This window comes from Oncorhynchus kisutch, linkage group LG4 (genome assembly GCF_002021735.2).
Source record: "Oncorhynchus kisutch isolate 150728-3 linkage group LG4, Okis_V2, whole genome shotgun sequence".
Taxonomy (NCBI): domain Eukaryota; kingdom Metazoa; phylum Chordata; class Actinopteri; order Salmoniformes; family Salmonidae; genus Oncorhynchus; species Oncorhynchus kisutch.
The window spans coordinates 52,390,701-52,409,066 of record NC_034177.2 but is presented as its reverse complement, the minus strand read 5'-3'; the positions used below and the strand labels follow the sequence as shown (position 1 = coordinate 52,409,066).

The 18,366-nt window shown below is 42.6% G+C and overlaps 1 protein-coding gene across 4 annotated transcripts in view; it reads right to left on the bottom strand.

Annotated features, from left to right (window-relative positions):
• Window positions 1–18,366, bottom strand: part of LOC109889683 (coiled-coil domain-containing protein 136) — a 63,308-nt gene that overhangs the window by 39,436 nt on the left and 5,506 nt on the right. For 2 of the 4 annotated variants that reach the window (XR_002255313.2, XM_020481294.2), the window contains exons 2-3: window positions 17,479–17,522; window positions 17,185–17,243 (exon numbers count right to left, since the gene is read on the bottom strand). Coding sequence is in view for 1 of the 4 variants with exons in the window: in XM_020481294.2 (XP_020336883.1) it covers window positions 17,185–17,243; window positions 17,479–17,522 (103 nt within the window). In the remaining 3 variants the exon portion in view is untranslated. Of the gene's footprint in view, window positions 1–9,829; window positions 10,078–17,184; window positions 17,244–17,478; window positions 17,523–18,366 lie in introns of those variants that run through there. The other 2 variants (XR_004209790.1, XM_020481296.2) reach the window with 2 other exon arrangements.

The window sequence follows — 18,366 nt, the reverse complement described above, 5'->3', positions numbered from 1 at the left end:
TAGCTTATGCATGCCAATACTATAACCCCACTGCCATCATGGGGCACTCTGTTCGCAACATTGACATCAGCAAACCTCTCACCCACACAACGCCATGTGGTCTGCGGTTGTAAGGCCGGTTGGACCTACTGCCAAATTTATGGTAGAGAAATGAACATGAAATTATCTGGCAACAGTTCTGGTGGACATTCCTGCAGTCAGCATGCCAATTGCACGCTCCCTCAAAACTGTGGCAATGTGTTGTGTGACAAAACTGCACATATTAGAATGGCCATTTATTGTCCCCAGCACACGGTTCACCTGTGTCATGATCATGCTGTTTAATTAATCAGCTTCTTGAAATACCAAAACCGGTCAGCTGGATGGATTATCTTGGCAAAGAAGAAATGCTCACTAACAGGGATGTAAACAAATTTGTGCACTAAAGTTTATCGTAATATGCTTTTTGTACAACACTTTGCATGCTGCGTTCATATTTGTTCTACACTGAAGGCTTTCCCATTTGCCTAGTTGACACACACTACCTTTTCATCAAGGTCTATGTATGCTATGTATCATGCAGACCTTTGTTTTGTCACCAATCAGAGAGGTCTAACTCACCATTGTGATCTCTACAGTGCTGTCGAGTGGACATTACTAGCAACTTGCAGGCTCAAACACTGGTACATACTTATTTACAAGGCCATTTTAGGAAAAGTGCTATTTTATCTATCCTCTCTTCTAGCTCTAAATGAAAACACATACACTACCAGTCAAAAGTTTGAACCCACCTACACGTTCAAGGGTTTTTCTTTATTTTTACTATTTTCTACATTGTAGAATAATAGTGAAGACATCAAAACTATAAAATAACACATATGGAATAATGTAGTAACCTAAAACGTGTTAAACAAATCAAAATATATTTTACATGAGATATTCTTCAAAGTGTTGCCTGTTGCCTTGATGACAGCTTTGCACACTCTTAGCATTCTGTCAACCAGCTTCATGAGGTAGTCACCTGGAATGCATTTCAATGAACATGTGTGCCTTGTTAAAAGTTCATTTGTGAAATTTCTTTCCATCTAAATGCATTTGAGCCAATCAGTTGTGTTGTAACAAGGTAGGGGTGGTATACAGAAGATGGCCCTATTAGGAAAAAAACCAAGTCCATATTATGGCAAGAACAGTTCAAATAAGCAAAGAGAAAAGACAGTCCATCATTACTTGAAGGTCAGTCAATCCGGAACAACTTTGAAAGTTTCTTCAAGTGCAGTCGCAAAAACCATCAAGCGCAATGATGAAACTGGCTCTCATGAGGACCACCTCTGGAAGACCCAGAGTTACCTCTGCTGCAAAGGATAAGTTCATTAGAGTTAACTGCACCTCAGATTGCAGCCCAAATGAATTCTTCACAGAGTTCAAGTAACAGACACACCCGGATGTTCTAGCTGTGTCTGAATCCTGGCTTAGGAAGACCACCAAAAATTCAGAAATTTTAATTCCAAACTACAACATTTTCAGACAAGATAGAACTGCCACACTGGAAACACTTATCTCCCTCACTAGCTTTAAGCACCAACTGTCAGAGCAGCTCACAGATTACTGCACCTGTACATAGCCCACCTATAATTTAGCCCAAACAACTACCTCTTTCCCAACTGTATTTAATTTATTTATTTATTTTGCTCCTTTGCACCCCATTATTTTTATTTCTACTTTGCACATTATTCCATTGCAAAACTACCATTCCAGTGTTTTACTTGCTATATTGTATTTACTTTGCCACCATGGCCTTTTTTGCCTTTACCTCCCTTCTCACCTCATTTGCTCACATTGTATATAGACTTGTTTATACTGTATTATTGACTGTATGTTTGTTTTACTCCATGTGTAACTCTGTGTCGTTGTATCTGTCGAACTGCTTTGCTTTATCTTGGCCAGGTCGCAATTGTAAATGAGAACTTGTTCTCAACTTGCCTACCTGGTTAAATAAAGGTAAAATAAAAAATAAATAAACATCTCAACATCAACTGTTCAGAGGAGACTGTGTGAATCAGGCCTTCATGGTCGAATTACTGCAAAGAAACCACTACTAAAGGACACCAATAAGAGGAAGAGACTTGCTTGGGCCAAGAAACACGAGCAATGTACATTAGACTGGTGGAAATCTGTCAAAATTTTTGTGGAGTCCAAATTTGAGATTTTTGATTACAGCCGCTGTTTCTTTGTGAGACGCAGAGTAGGTGAACGGATGATCTCCGCATGTGTGGTTCCCACAGTGAAGCATGGAGGAGGGGGTGTAAGGATGCTTTGCTGCTGACACTGTCTGTGATTCATTTAGAATTCAAGGCACTTAATCAGCATGGCTACCACAATATTCTGCAGCAATATGCCATCCCATCTGGTTTGCACTTAGTGGGACTATCATTTGTTTTTCAACAGGACAATGACCCAAAACACACATCCAGCCTGTGTAAGGGCTATTTGACCAAGAAGGAGAGTGATGGAGTGCTGCATCAGATGACCTGTCCTCCACAATCAGCCGACCTCAACCCAATTGAGATGGTTTGGGATGAGTTGGACGGCAGAGTAAAGGAAAATCAACCAACAAGTGCTCAGCATATGTGGGAACTTTCAAGACTGTTGGACAAGCATTCCTCATGAAGATGGTTGCGAGAATGCGAAGAGTGTACAAAGCTGTCATCAAGGCAAAGGCTGGCTACTTTGAAGAATCTAAAATATATATGTGCTTAACACTTTTTTAGTTACTACATGATTTCATATGTGTTATTTCCTAGTTTTGATGTATTCACTATTATTCTACAATGTAGAAAATAGTACAAATAAAGAAAAACCCTTGAATGAGTAGGTGTGTCCAATCTTTGGACTTGTACTGTATGTGTTTCTATGCATGTACAGTATACATCTTTGTGGCTGCCTGTGTAGGAGGCTTTGCATTATTCACCCCCCATTATGTCCCTGTTCTGAAGCTCTCTCTCACTCTCTCATGGGCAGCACCATTGAGGACATCTCCATTTTGAAGTAGTACATTTTCATCTTCACAATAGGCTGATCCCTCTAATGACCCAGTTGGACATGACTCCAACAGGATCACCAGGAGGGATCAGCCAATGAAGTTGGATGTCCCACCCAGTTGACCACATTAAAATGGTGGAATACAGCCTTTTGGCCATTAGAGGCCTCTATCATTCTCTATGGCTACAACCCATAGGAATCCCCAACCAGTTGACTAATTTGACTACTTTAAAATGGCGTAAGCATGGTGGAAGCCCTCAATGGCTCTGCCCATGCTAAATTGGCCTTTTGGCGCCTAGAGGCCTTTATCATTCTCATCCAAAATTATGCTTTGGTTCATTCAACCTATTAGAAGAGTTGGTGTGGCTTATTGGGGGCGTGGCTTTCCATATCTTATTTTTGGCCACCCGTGAGAGTCAATATTGTAATCAGTTAATGTGAAAGTCTTATAAAAAGAAAGTGTTTGGAGTCATTTTTTCATGTTTGGAACCAACTTAATATATTTTATGTTATTTATTAGGTTTAACCAAAGAGGGAAAGTAAGTTAAGTGATGAAAGAAATAGGTTTCAACTAGAAATATAAGTTTGTTAATAATCAAATACAACAGTTGTCATTTGGTTTCAACAAATGTACTTTTTTTCAATTGAGAAAACCGAACTAATTTACTTGTAACCAGTTGATGCAATTCTTGTAGTTGGCTACATTACAGAGGCACTGAAGAGAGAGCTTGAGGAGAAAGTTTGGTTGATTTAATGAGCCACTGTGTTATTTAAATGGATATTCCATGTTTGCTCTTTCAATGGGAAGAAGGGAACGTGGATCAGAGGAATAGAAATAGTACAGAATGGGCCCACAGGCTTAGGGGTGTATGGAATATGAATATGCTAATGAGCCCACTGTTTTTGTTTACTATGTTTTTATTTCCTGTATAAAAAGGTTCCATCCTCATCTCATCTACCTTGAGAGGTGCCCAGGTGTGCTCGATTTGTTGCCCCTGGTGACCAAAGAGTGTCAGCATCAACGGCAACCCGTCTCATCAGATACATATGGTTAGTTAGATCAACATCACAGGAGAGGAGGATCAATTCAAACATAAAGCAGAGATGCTCTCATATGAAATGAAGAGAATGAGAGAGCGATGGAGAGAGAGAGAGGGGGAAAGAGAAAGAGAGATAGGATGAGCGTGAGAGTAGAGAGAGAGAGCAAGAGAGAACAAGAGAGAGAGAGAGAGAGAGGTAAAAGAGAGCATGAGGGAGAGAAACAGAGATAAATGGATAAAGAGGGAGAGAGGGAATGAGAGAGGGAGAGAGAGAGAGGAAGAGCGATATAAAATGAGTTAACTAACGCCATAGTGTGTCATGGGATAATGTTATCCCATTGCCACTTTGTGTTTATGACCCAAGTCACTCAAACCCCAGAGGGGAGAAAAGCAGTAGAGAAAAATAGGAAAACAAAAGCAAAGTGGAAGGAACTACAGAACTGAAGAGTGCAGTAACATTACAGAGGCACAGAAAGAGAGAATTTGGCTGATTTAATGAGCCACTGTATTATTTAAATGGATAATCTGTGTTTGCTCATTCAATGGGAAGAAGGGAAAGTGTATCAGAGGAATAGAAATAGTACAGAATGTGCCTCATTAGATGAGCATGAAGTGATACTCTCGCATTATCACAATGGTGACCCCCCCTCCGCCGGGCTTAGGGGTGTATGGAATATGAATATGCTAATGAGCCCACTGTTTTTGTTTACTATGTTTTAATTTCCTGTATAAAAAGGTTCCATCCTCATCTCATCTACCTTGAGAGGTCCCCAGGTGTGCTCGATTTGTTGCCCCTGGTGACCAAAGAGCATCAGCGTCAACGGCAACGCGTCTCGTCAGACCCATATGGTTAGTTAGATCAACATCACAGGATGGAGGATCACTTCAAACATATAACATAGATGCTCTCAGATGAAATGAATAGAATGAGAGAGCGATGGAGAGAGAGCGAGAGAGAGAGAGAGAGAGCAAGAGAATGAGAGAGAGACTGTGGGAGAGAAAGAGAGAATGAGAGAGAGAATGAAGGACAGAAAGAGAATGAGAGAGAACGAGAGAGAGAGAGAGAGAGCAAGAGAATGAGAGAGAGACTGTGGGAGAGAAAGAGAGAATGAGAGAGAGAATGAAGGACAGAAAGAGAATGAGAGAGAGAGAGAGAGAGAGAGAGAGAGAGAGATAGAGTGAGTGAGTAATGAAAGTTTGAGTTTTAGCGAGTACTATTAGCATTTGGCGTTGCGCATTTCCATTTCCTGTTGGCTATGTGAGACGCAGACGTCTCACCTTGCCCTAAGAGGTTTTAACTAACACCATACATGGGGTAATGTGGTGGAAAACAAGGGGGGGAAAAGAGGAAAACAAAAGCAAAGTGGAAGGAACTACAGAACTGAAGAGTGCAGTGGCATTACAGAGGCACTGAAAGAGAGAATTTGGCTGATTTAATGAGCCACTGTGTTATTTAAATGGTTATCCGTATTTGCTCTTTCAAAGGGAAACATTGTAAGTGGGTCAGAGGAATAGACATATTACACAATGGGCCTCATTAGATGGGCAGGCATAAAAGTATGGGTTGGGGGTAGTAAGTGTGTATCTCTGTGTGTGTGTGTGTGTGCGTGTGTGTGTGTGTGTGTGTGTGTGTGTGTGTGTGTGTGTGTGTGTGTGTGTGTGTGTGTGTGTGTGTGTGTGTGTGTGTGTGTGTGTGTGTGTGTGTGTGTGTGTGTTTTATTTCTATTGATCTGTTCTACAGGGATGTAAAATGGCAGATAGAACAAAGCAGAGAGACAAGTGATGTGGGAATACATGCTTTGATCAGAGATCTGCAGCTCCCACCTGAATGCATTCAGTATTCTTTAGAAATCTCATTTAAATTGTGAGGAAGAGAGGGAGTACTGCTAAATGAGAGAGAGAGAGAGAGAGAGAGAGAGAGAGAGAGAGAGAGAGAGAGAGAGAGAGAGAGAGAGAGAGAGAGAGAGAGAGAGAAGGCTTCTTCAGAGCAAGGGCAGGAGTGGGCGGTATGTGAATAATGCAAAGCCACCTACGCAAGCAGCCACAAAGATGTATCCATGGCACACATACTGGACATACATAGAAAACAGATATATATTGTACAGACTCACAGAAACACATGCACACAGAAAAACACATGTATTATAAAACATAGTAGATACACATAAACATTGTGACAGTCACACACATGTACAGTATACAGACAGACAGACAGACAGACAGACAGACAGACAGACAGACCAGACAGACCAGACAGACCAGACAGACCAGACAGACCGACAGACCGACAGACCGACAGACCGACAGACCGACAGACAGACAGACAGACAGACAGACAGACAGACAGACAGACAGACAGACAGACAGACAGACAGACAGACAGACAGACAGACATGGGTTGGGACAGACAGACAGACAGACAGACAGACACAGACAGACAGACAGACAGACAGACAGACAGACATGGGTTGGGGACAGACAGACAGACAGACAGACAGACAGACAGACAGACAGACAGACAGACAGACAGACAGACAGACAGACAGACAGACAGACAGACAGACAGACAGACAGACAGACAGACAGACAGACAGACAGACAGACAGACAGACAGACAGACAGACAGACAGACAGACAGACAGACAGACAGACAGACAGACAGACAGACAGACAGACAGACAGACAGACAGACAGACAGACAGACAGACAGACAGACAGACAGACAGACAGACAGACAGACAGACAGACAGACAGACAGACAGACAGACAGACAGACAGACAGACAGACAGACAGACAGACAGACAGACAGACAGACAGACAGACAGACAGACAGACAGACAGACAGACAGACAGACAGACAGACAGACAGACAGACAGACAGACAGACAGACAGACAGACAGACAGACAGACAGACAGACAGACAGACAGACAGACAGACAGACAGACAGACAGACAGACAGACAGACAGACAGACAGACAGACAGACAGACAGACAGACAGACAGACAGACAGACAGACAGACAGACAGACAGACAGACAGACAGACAGACAGACAGACAGACAGACAGACAGACAGACAGACAGACAGACAGACAGACATGCATAGAAGCCTACACACACAAGCAATGCAAAATGCTGAGGGCAAGTTGACAACAACAAAGTCTTGCAGAAAGGAGAAGAGTAGCTAAGGATTCAGAACAAACTAGAAAAAAAGTCCCATGAGTGCACTAACATCCCTCCCTGTCCAACTAGTGGAACTTTAAAGCAGAGATGTTTCCATTATGTAACCAAAAGAGAAAAAACACATCACATACTCAATATTTCAAGGACCTGCAGCACACTACCCTGAAAGCAGAGAAGGAGAGAGAGGGAAATCAAAACCCAGGGGTACAGGCCTGTGAGAGGGAGAGGGCTGCCTGGGGAAGTTCTCAGCTGAGGGGGCATACAGCACTAGCACTGGATGGGGAGGAGAGGAGAGGAGGAGGAAAGGAGTACTGGAAAAGACTAGCATCGTGACTCGTGTAGGTATTACGCCACCAGTTGGAAGAAAGTGAAGGAGCAGAAGAGAGGAGGAGGAGAAGAGTGGTTAGGAGCATTGTGTGGGAAGTATGAACACTGGAGTCAGGTACCACTGTGTATGGGAGACAAAGAGAGCGTAGGACTGCTGCTGAAAGAGAGAGGGGGCAGAGAGAGGGAGGAGTGGGAGAGAGACAGAAAGAGCGAGAGAGCAATGGTGGGCACTACCAGCTCTCATAGTCTCATGTCAGAATAAGACCTTCATCTATGTTTCTCAAACGTCCAATTTCAAAGTTGTTTGAAATGTCAAATATCAAAGTGTTTAAGGTTAAGTTTAGGCATTAATGTTAAATCCTTAAGGTTAGGCATTAACCCCGAATGGTTAAAGTTTGGGATAGGCTTAAAACAAAAATATCAAAAACAACTTCCTATCACTGGATTCAAACTTGCAACCCTTGGAAGCAGAAGTTAACAGAGCTCACCGTTGCCCCTAGTGGCCAGTTTCCATGTAATCTCCCGACTCGCCAGAAGTCGAATACTGACTTGTATCATGGGAAAACTGTCTGGGTGGGCAAGTTCGTGTGAGAGTAAGAGGTGGTGGGTGAGGATGGTGGGGTACACGATTCACTCACGACTGCTGTATGTGCGTTGTGTGTGTGTATGCATGCAGCATGTGTGTGCGTGTGCAGGCAACACAACTCAGGGTGAATTCCCAGTCCTAAAGTATATCCATACATTGACATGATAGTGTTATCAGCCTCCACTTCAGTTCTCAGTTCTTTTTCAGCATCAGTTGTCAATCAAGGGTAAGAGGCACTTCAACAGTAAACCTAAAAGGACACTATAAGGGAGCTTTTAACAGCAAGGTTCTAAAAGCAGGCCTCAAGTGAAACCATGGTGCAGTGATCAGTCTGGTTTGACCGAGCTAGTTAAATGCATGCCTGAGATGTGTCAGGCCTAAAGCTGATGACAGGAGAGAAGTCCCTGGGAGAGCTGAGATAACAGGAAGAGCCACACCAGACCTGACCTGAGTCAGGATCCATCTTCCTCCTCTGGCTGACACAGATACATTTTGAGTCCTCTGTTTGGGGTAACAAAAGACTACTGAGTTCCCCTTAGCATTACTAATAAAAGGTGAAGATGCATTTACACTCTAGTCAAGTAGACTTGACTTATTCCATGTAGCTAGTGGAGCAAAGGGCCTTAACAACAGTGCATCTCCAGCAAACCCTGTTCTGGATTCTGAGTCTGCATCCAAAGTAGAGGGCAAAACCCAAGGGTGGTGTGAGGAGGAGGATACAAGTACAACTTAACCCACATTCCACTCTGAAGGCTCCCAGTTCAGTCAAGAGATAACAACAAGACATGGAAGAACAGGAATCTCCAATCTGGCAAACTCAGCGTTGGTCAAAAGGAGCCGTTCAGTATCCAACAGACAACAACAACAAGATTTGAGCAGAAAGCTCCAACCACAGCAGTGGTCAAAATTAACTTGACCTGTGTCACCTCTGATCCATTGTGTAACGAGTGTGTGTGTGTCCTCTCTGTAATGTAGACACACAGACCTCCACTGAGACTGCCCATTCAATGCCCTACACGCTTTGAATCCTTGCAGCTCTTTCCTACATGGATAACACCAAAAGCATTCTTTGCATTCCTCTCATAATGGGTACTATAACAATATCATTGTGTTATATTTATTTTTATGTGACAGTGACAGAAGGCCATTGTACATTATCTAACACATTTATATTCTGCCATTTAGCAGACGCTCTTATCCAGAGTAAATTACAATTAGTGCTTTGTGCACCTTAAAAGTAGTATGCATGAAGCTTTAGGTTGAACTGAACTGAGTTTAAACAGAATATCAGCAGTCAGACATGGCACCTTCATAAAAATGTATTCAAAAAATAGAACTGGTTACAGATCATTCAAGCAAAAGCTGATCAAGAAGGAACTGGTAAATGTTACATCACTAAACATTATTATTTCAAGAAACATCAGATCATATCAAATCACATACAATCATTTCTATTGACTATTCACTTCTAAAGACTGACAATACAGCATTTTGTAAAATGCTATTCCCACTGTACAATTCTCCATCCATCAAACCTGACTCTGTAACATCACATAACATGAAACCACAGGCATCCTTAATAATTGACCATTCACTTCGACTGACTGCCTCTATACACCCCTGGCCATGTCATTTCCACTTCCCCCCCCATCATTAAAACAGTCCATTCATACCTGATGCTGTGGTTGTGGTTGCACCATTAAATCTCCTGTAATCCCATAGATAGCGCACAGTAACATCTGCTCTGTCTCCTTTCTCTAGTCTCTCCTATCTGAAGTGCTGAAGCCTGACAACTGAGAGATGGAATGCAGCTCTCCTCTTATCTGATATGAAGAGAACAAACTAGCTAGCACATCAGTCTCTCTCCCCACCTCCCTTTCCTCTCCTCTCTTCTCCAACCACCTGACCACGTGTCCCCTCTCCACCTCCTCAGTTTAACAGCTCATCCCTCTCTCCTGTTCAGGAACATTCTCTGATCTTCCTCACTGACCACACAGACCTATACGTACAAAGATATTGTCATGTCAGTTGAGTGTATCTGCTCTTTGACCTAGTGCTGTTGAAAGATGTTATAGAACCATCACAGAAATACACACATACACAAAGATATGCAAAAACACATGCAAATATGTACAAATAAACACAGAGGCCTCACTCATGCTCTTAGTTGGCTTTAGCTAGTTCAATCTCACAACCGCATAACTAGCTACCAAGAAGCCATTTCAGGCTATCAATCAAGTTAGAGTAGCTAGCTTGTCTAACTATTTTAGCTGGCATGCTAGACTTGAGAAAAGCAAGCAATAACTAAATGTGCTGAGTAAGAGTCACATCCCTTTCAATATTTTACCCAGATTTTAGCATAGATGCAGAGAAGCATATTTGTGACTCGTTTCAGGAAACTAGGCGTATGTCGCCACATCACTATTTCACAGGAGAGGCATTTCAAATCAAAAATCAAATCAAACTTTATTTGTCACATTTGCCGAATACAACGAGTGTAGACCTTACCGTGAAATGCTTACTTTACAAGCCCTTATCCAACAGTGCAGTTCAAGAAGAGTTAAGAAAATATTTACCAAATAAAAAATATATAAAAAGTAACACAATAACATAACAATAACGAGGCTATATACAGGGGGTACCGGTACTGAGTCAGTATGCGGGGGTAAAGGCTAGAGGTAAATGGTACATGTAGGTAGGGGTGAAGTGACTATGCATAGATTATAAACAGCGAGTAGCAGCAAAACAAATGGAGGGGGGGTCAATGAAATAGTCTGTTGGCCATTTGATTAATTGTTCAGCAGTCATATGGCTTGGGGGTAGAAGCTGTTCAGGAGCCTTTTGGTCCTATACTTGGTGCTCCAGGACCACTTGCCATGCGGTAGCAGAGAAAACAGTCTATGACTTGGGTGACTGGAGTCTCTCAGAATGTTATGGGCTTTCCTCTGACACCGCCTATTATATACATTCTGTTCTAAAGTTTGGGGTCACTTAGAAATGTCCTTGTTTTTGAAAGAAAAGTACATTTTTGGTCCATTAAAATAACATCAAATTGATCCGAAATACAGTGTAGACATTGTTAATGTTGTAAATGACTATTGTAGCTGGAAACAGCAGATTTTTAAAATGGAATATCTACATAGGCGTACAGAGGCCCATTATCAGCAACCATCACTCCTGTGTTCCAATGGCACGTTGTGTTAGCTAATCCAAGTTTATCATTTAAAAATGCTAATTGATCATAAGAAAAGCCTTTTGCAATTACGTTAGCACAGCTGAAAACTGTTGTCCTAATTAAAGGGGTAGCAGGTAGCCTAGTGGTAAGAGCGCTGGACTAGTAACCGAAAGGTTGCAAGATCGAATCCCTGAGCTGACAAGGTAAACAATCTGTCGTTCTGCTGAACAAGGCAGTTAACCCACTGTTATAAGAATTTGTTCTTAACTGACTTGCCTAGTTAAATAAAGGTAAAATAAATAAAAAGAAGCAATACAACTGGCCTTCTTTAGACTAGTTGAGTATCTGGAGCATCAGAATTTGTGGGTTCGATTACAGACTCAAAATGGCCAGAAACAAAAAACGTTATTCTGAAACTTGTCAGTTTATTCTTGTTCTTGTCAGTTTATTCTTGTTCTGAAATGAAGGCTATTCCATGTGAGAAATTGCCAAGAAACTGAAGATCTCATACTACTGTGTACTACTCCCTTCACAGAACAGCGCAAACTGGCCCTAACCAGAATAGAAAGAGGAGTGGGAGGCCCCCGTGCACAACTGAGCAAGAGGATAAGTACATTAGAGTGTCTAGTTTGAGAAACAGACGCCTCACAAGTCCTAAACTGACAGCTTCATTAAATAGTAAAACACCAGTCTCCACCAGTCTCAACGTCAACAGTTGGCGACTTCGGGATGCTGGCCTTCTAGAGTTGCAAAGAAAAAGCCATATCTCAAACTGGCCAATAAAAAGAAAAGATTAAGATGGGCAAAAGAACACAGACACTGGACAGAGGAACTCTGCCTAGAAAGCCAGCATCCTGGAGTCGCCTCTTCATGGCAACCGGTCATGATGCTCTCGATGGTGCGGCTGTAGAACTTTTTGAGGATCTGGGGGAAAGGTTTTGTCGTGCCCTCGTCACGACTGTCTTGATGTGTTTGGACCATGATAGATCATTGGTGATGTGGACGCCAAGGAACTTGAAACTCTCGACCCACTCCACTACAGCCCCGTTGATGTTAAAAGGCGGGCCAGTTTTCCTGTAGTCCACGATCATCTCCTTTGTCTTGCTCACATAGAGGAAGAGGTTGTTGTCCAGGCACTACACTGCCAGTTCTCTGACCTCCTCCCTATAGGCTGTCTCATCATTGTCGGTGATCAGGTTGTGTCGTCAGCAAACTTAATGAGGATGTTTGACTCGTGTGTGAACAGAGAGTACAGGAGGGGACTAAGTACACACCCCTGATGGGCCCCAGTGTTGAGGATCAGCATGGCAGACATGTTGTTGCCTACCCTTACCACCTTACCACTTGCGGGCGGCCCGTCAGGAAGTCCAGGATCCAGTTGCAGAGGGATGTGTTTAGTCCCAAGGTCCTTAGCTTAGTGATGAGCTTTGTGGGCACTATGGTGTTGAATGCTGAGCTGTAGTCAATTAACAGAATTCTCACATAGGTGTTCCTTTTGTCCAGGTGGGAAAGGGCAGTGTGCAGTGCAATTGAGATTGCGTCATCTGTGGATATGTTGGGGCGGTATGCGAATTGGAGTAGGTCTAGGGTATCCGGGAGGATGCTGTTGATGTGAGCCATGACCAGCCTTTCAAAGCACTCCATGGCTACTGACGTGAGTGCTATGAGACAGTATTAATTTAGGCAGGTTACCTTCGCTTCCTTGGGTACAGGGACTATGGTGGTCTGCTTGAAACATGTAGGTATTACAGAAAATGGCAGTGACGACACTTTCCAGTTGGTCCGTGCATGCTTTGAGTACATGTCCTGGTAACTCATCTGGCCTCGCAGCTTTGTGAATGTTGACCTGTTTTAAGGTCTTGCTCACATCGGCTCCGAGAGCATTATCAGCTGGTGCTCAGTGCTTCAGTGTTGCTTGCCTCGAAGCGAGCATAAAAGGCAGTTAGCTCATCTAGTAGGCTGGCGTCACTGGGCAGCTCACGTCTGGGTTTCCCTTTGTAATCCGGAATAGTTTTCAAGCTAGCGTCAAATCCGGTGTAGAATGATTCAATCTTAATCCTGTATTGACGCTTTGCTTGTTTGATGGTTCGTCTGAGGGCATAGGGCGATTCCTTATAGGTGTCCAGATTCGTGTCCCGGTCCTTGAAAGCGGCAGCTCTAGCCTTTAGCTCGATGCGCATGTTGCCTGTAATCCATGGCTTCTGGTTGGGATATGTACGTACGGTCACTGTGGGGACGACGTCGTCGATGCACTTAATGATGATGCTGATGACTGAGGTGGTATACTCCTCACTGCCATTAGATGAATCCCGGAATATTTTCCAGTCTGTGCTAGCAAAACTGTCCTGTAGCGTAGCATCCGTGCCATCTGACCACTTCCGCATTGAGCGAGTCACTGGTACTTCCTGCTTTAGTTTTTGCTTGTAAGCAGGAATCAGGAGGATAGAATTATGGTCAGAATTGCCAAATGGAGGGTGAGGGAGAGCTTTGTATGCATCTCTGTGTGTGGCGTAAAGGTGGTCTAGAGTTTTTTTTCCTCTGGTTACCCATGTGACATGCTGGTAGAAATTTGGCAAAACTGATTTAAGTTTGCCTGCATTAAAGTCCCGGCCACTAGGAGAGCCGCTTCTGGGTGAGCATTTTCTTGTTTGCTTATGGCCCTATAGAGTTGGTTGAGTGCGCTGTTAGTGCCAGCATTGGTCTGTGGTGGTAAATCGATGGCTACGAATAATATAGATGAGATCTCTCTTGATAGATAGTGTGGTCTACAGCTTATCATAAGTTACTCAGGCGAGCAATACCTCGAGTCTTCTTTAATATTATACATCTCACACCAGCTGTTATTGACAAAAAGACACACACCTTCACTCCTCTTCTTACGACGAGATGTGGCTTCTCTGTTCTACCGGTGCATTGAAAATCCCTCCAGCTCTATATTGTCCGTGTCGTCATTCAGCCACGACTGTGAAACATAGGATATACCAGTTCTTAATGTCCCGTTGGTAGGATAATCATAATCGGAAGTCATCCATTTTATTTTCCGATGATTGCATGTTAGCAAGTAGAATTGATGGCAATGGGAGTTCTCGCTCGCCTACGGATTCTCAAAAGGCAGCCTGATCTCCGTCCTCTTTTCCTTCGTCTTTTCTTCACGCAAATTAAGTGGATCTGGGCCTGTTCCCAGGAGAGCAGTATATCTTTCTCGTTGGACTCCTCGTTAAAGGAAAAAGCTTCTTCCAGTCCGTGGTGAGTAATTCCAGTTCTGATTTCCAAAAGTTATTTTTGGTCATAAGAGACGGTAGCAGCAACATTATGTACAAAATAAGTAAAGAAATAAGCTACAATCAATCCCCCAAAAATTAACAAATTAGCACAAGTGATTATGGACATGTAAAACGTCAGCCATTCTCTTCGCTGCCATTTTAAACATAAACATAACCTTTGAACGTAAACATTAGTTTTTTTTAACAAAATATGCTTTTTGGGAGAAATGCCTTCTGGACTATGTGAACTTTTATGTGCCTTAATAACAAACGTGTATGCCATCTTTAAATAGGAATACATTTGTTAGATAACAAGCCTAGTTGGTTTAACCATGGAAACAGACAGGTACCTTCCTGCAAGCCATCATTGGCTGAGATAATAGATGGGCTGGACATGCCGAGAGATGAGATCGGATTGGTCTGTCATGTAGCATGCTTCTTTCTGTAACATGAGCGGCTCAGTATGTGGAGGCAATTCTTTCTTTTGAAAGATATCATGAAGAACTGCAAAAGTGTTGCTCTCCACTTTCTGGAGGACTGAGTTTTGAAATCAGTGAAATGCCGGTGGAAGCAGAGTATTCTGGCATTTGATTGCAAATATGCGGAGGGAGTCAAAAGGAGAACACAGAAGGCTGTTGTATAAAACACCTGTCTCCGGATTGCATCTTCAAACTAAGGGTAACCATGGCATCCATGACAGAGAGGACATCCATGTATATGGGTAAGAGAGTCTAGCTAGCTCCATTTTCAGATATTATACATGTTAATTTTGTCAAAAAGTTGTTTTCATTACTTGCTAGCTAACATTACATGTATGATCTGTGTAGTAATATTATTCGTATCTCAGAGGCATTTGAATTGCTAGTTATAGCCTAGCTATCTAGCTAACATTGAACCTAGTTGGTTAGCTACCGTCAGATTCATACAGGGTAGTTGTAACGTGCGTTGTTTGAAGGAGACCAAGGCGCATTCTGTAGGCTACAAGAGCTGTACAAAAACAAGATCCCACAACATAGGTGGGAAAAAAGGCTACCTAAGTATGATTCCCAATCAGAGACAACGATAGACAGCTGCCTCTGATTGGGAACCACACTCGGCCAAACACAAAGAAATACAAAACGTAGAATGCCCACCCCACATCATACCCTGACCTCACCAAATAGAGAAATAAAACGTCTCTCTAAGGTCAGGGCGTGACAGTAGTAACGTTATGAGTTGGGATTGTGGTTCATTGTTTAGCTAGCTAGCTAAATGTCTAATCAAAAGACTCCCCTATACAAGTAACCATTTACACCTTCTGTATCCTGTCCATGTAACAAATAAACTTTGATTGTATTTCATATAGCATGCATTTACTAGAGACATTAATGTGAAGAACAACATGACCTGCACCAAAGTCAAATTAGGATTTAACGTTAGGCCAACGAGACAGTGTCCAAGTTCAAAAGGTTTCATTAGAATACCATTCTATTATTTCTTCACACTTACAACCGTAAACTATTTTATGTAATTAACTCGCTATTAACTTGTAAACAATGATATTTTGTGAGTTTATTTTTCTGTAATAATTAATTCATCTAGCTCAATTTAAGACGTTGTCAGCTATATGATATGGTCATTATTTGAACTGGCTCGCAGCTAACTTACCTAACAAGATAACAAGCTAGAAACAAACCAAAACATTTAGAAAGTTGCTTTTAGTTGCCTGGTTTGCTAGATTGACATACTGTATATTAAATTCATTTTTAAACTGATGGGTGTTAAAATACACCAGTTATGCTATTTTGGACCACCAGGCTGCAGCTTGTCATTTTTTGTGTTTATACTTGTATTGTCGGACGACAATAGAATGTTCATGGTGTCACTGGGACAACTGTCTACAGACATGTCGATTGACGTAGTATAACCCAGTCTTTAGTCTTGAAATCTTTGGTTGTTTAGTATACTACTGTACACACTCTGTTCAGCACATGGCCCACATGTGAATCCTTAAAGAGATGGGTGGGGCTAAGGCTTAAGAGGATATGAACAATGGTGAATGGGTGTAGACAAAGAAGAGCTCTCCAGTAGGTGTACCAAAACATTTAAGGGCCACTTTCTCAAAAAATGGGGTTACAAGATGTTCAACATTCAAATCAGAATTACTTTCCCATTGTTCCTCATCTGTAGTGTATAATATACAATTTTCTAGCTCTGAGTCTCTACTTGCACAAAACACAATTTCAAATTTTGCTACATAAGACCAAATCGAGCCGGTCGGACACATTGTGTTTCTTTTAAACAATAACCACCAGTCAGGACAGTCAGCTCAAGATAGATATTCAGAAAGTTAGATATACAGAAAAATAAACCTTTAAAAAAAACAACTTAAAATTAAGCATAATGATTATGGCTCTCAGGTGCAGTAAAAACCAGTTTCAGTTGTTTGAAAAATGCTAAATTCTCCAACTTCCACACACGGATGAGCTAGCCATCCTCATAGGACCACCCCCCAGCCATCCTCATGTAGTTTGGGCCCCCTCAGATTACATACACTCGTAAACAGATAGTCAACAAACAATTTGCGCGCGCTGGCAACGAGGGCACAGACCTGTAGATTCCAGCGCATCCTCAATGAGTGGAGGTAATCGCAGTCCATCCATGACCTTCCTGCAATTCCAGAGAGAGAGAGAACGAGATAGATAGAGAATAAAAGAGAGAGAGAGAAAGAATGATGGGGTAAGATAGAGAGTAGGCGAGATGGTCAGTGAACTCCTACACACGCCCACCTCAGCTGCAGGCAGAGACAAAACTCACAGAAAGAGCTGAAAGGCAGCACAGCAGCTGGCAAGCACACACACACACAAACAAACAGACACTGCACACACACATACACAGTCAATACCTTAGGAGTAGTGGAGAGTTCCAGGGAGCTGAAGCCTCTGCTCTCTTCTCGGTAGCGTGGGAGAGAGAGATGCCGAGAGAGAAGAGGGGAGGAGCAGAATGAAATAAAAAATATGCAGTTTTTCCAAATGACAACCTCCGTCTGTCTGTCTCCTTCCCTTTTTTTCTACAACTGATTTTGCACAGTGGTGTGTGTGCGTCGAAGTTCTGAAAGCTTTTCAGCACTCTCTCTTGCTCTCTCCCGCTCACACACACACAGACCCACTGCCAAATGTATTTACTTATAATTAAATCCAGACTGTGTGTGTGTGTGTGTGTGTGTGTGTGTGTGTGTGTGTGTGTGTGTGTGTGTGTGTGTGTGTGTGTGTGTGTGTGTGTGTGTGTGTGTGTGTGTGTGTGTGTGTGTGTGTGTGTGTGTGTGTGTGTGTGTTTTTGCTGAGCGACTAACCAACATTTCGGTGGGGGTTCAGTTATTAAAATTTGCACCAGTGCACCAATCTAAGAAACATAATACAAAAATCCCTATCAAAATCTGTTCGTTTAAGCTAGAGATATCAGCCAATCCACCGCATCCGCCTATGTCAGCCTTCCGCATCTGCGGTGGAAAGTGGCCGAGCTATAGTGGTGTATGTCAGACCATAAGACATCCCGAAAATTGGTATTTTCATGAAAACATCTGTAGCGTCTGAACGGTTTGGCTATTACTACAAACTACAGTATTATCCTTTCTGCTCTACGAGCCCAACAAGTGTCACAGGACTCATCTGAAGTTGGTAAAGCTGATGTGCCAATTTGTCTGTAGCGTCTGAACCGTTTGAGCTACAAACTAATATGTGGAAAGGGGAGACTCTCATGAACGCTCGTCTGAAGGTAACCCATACAAAAAATA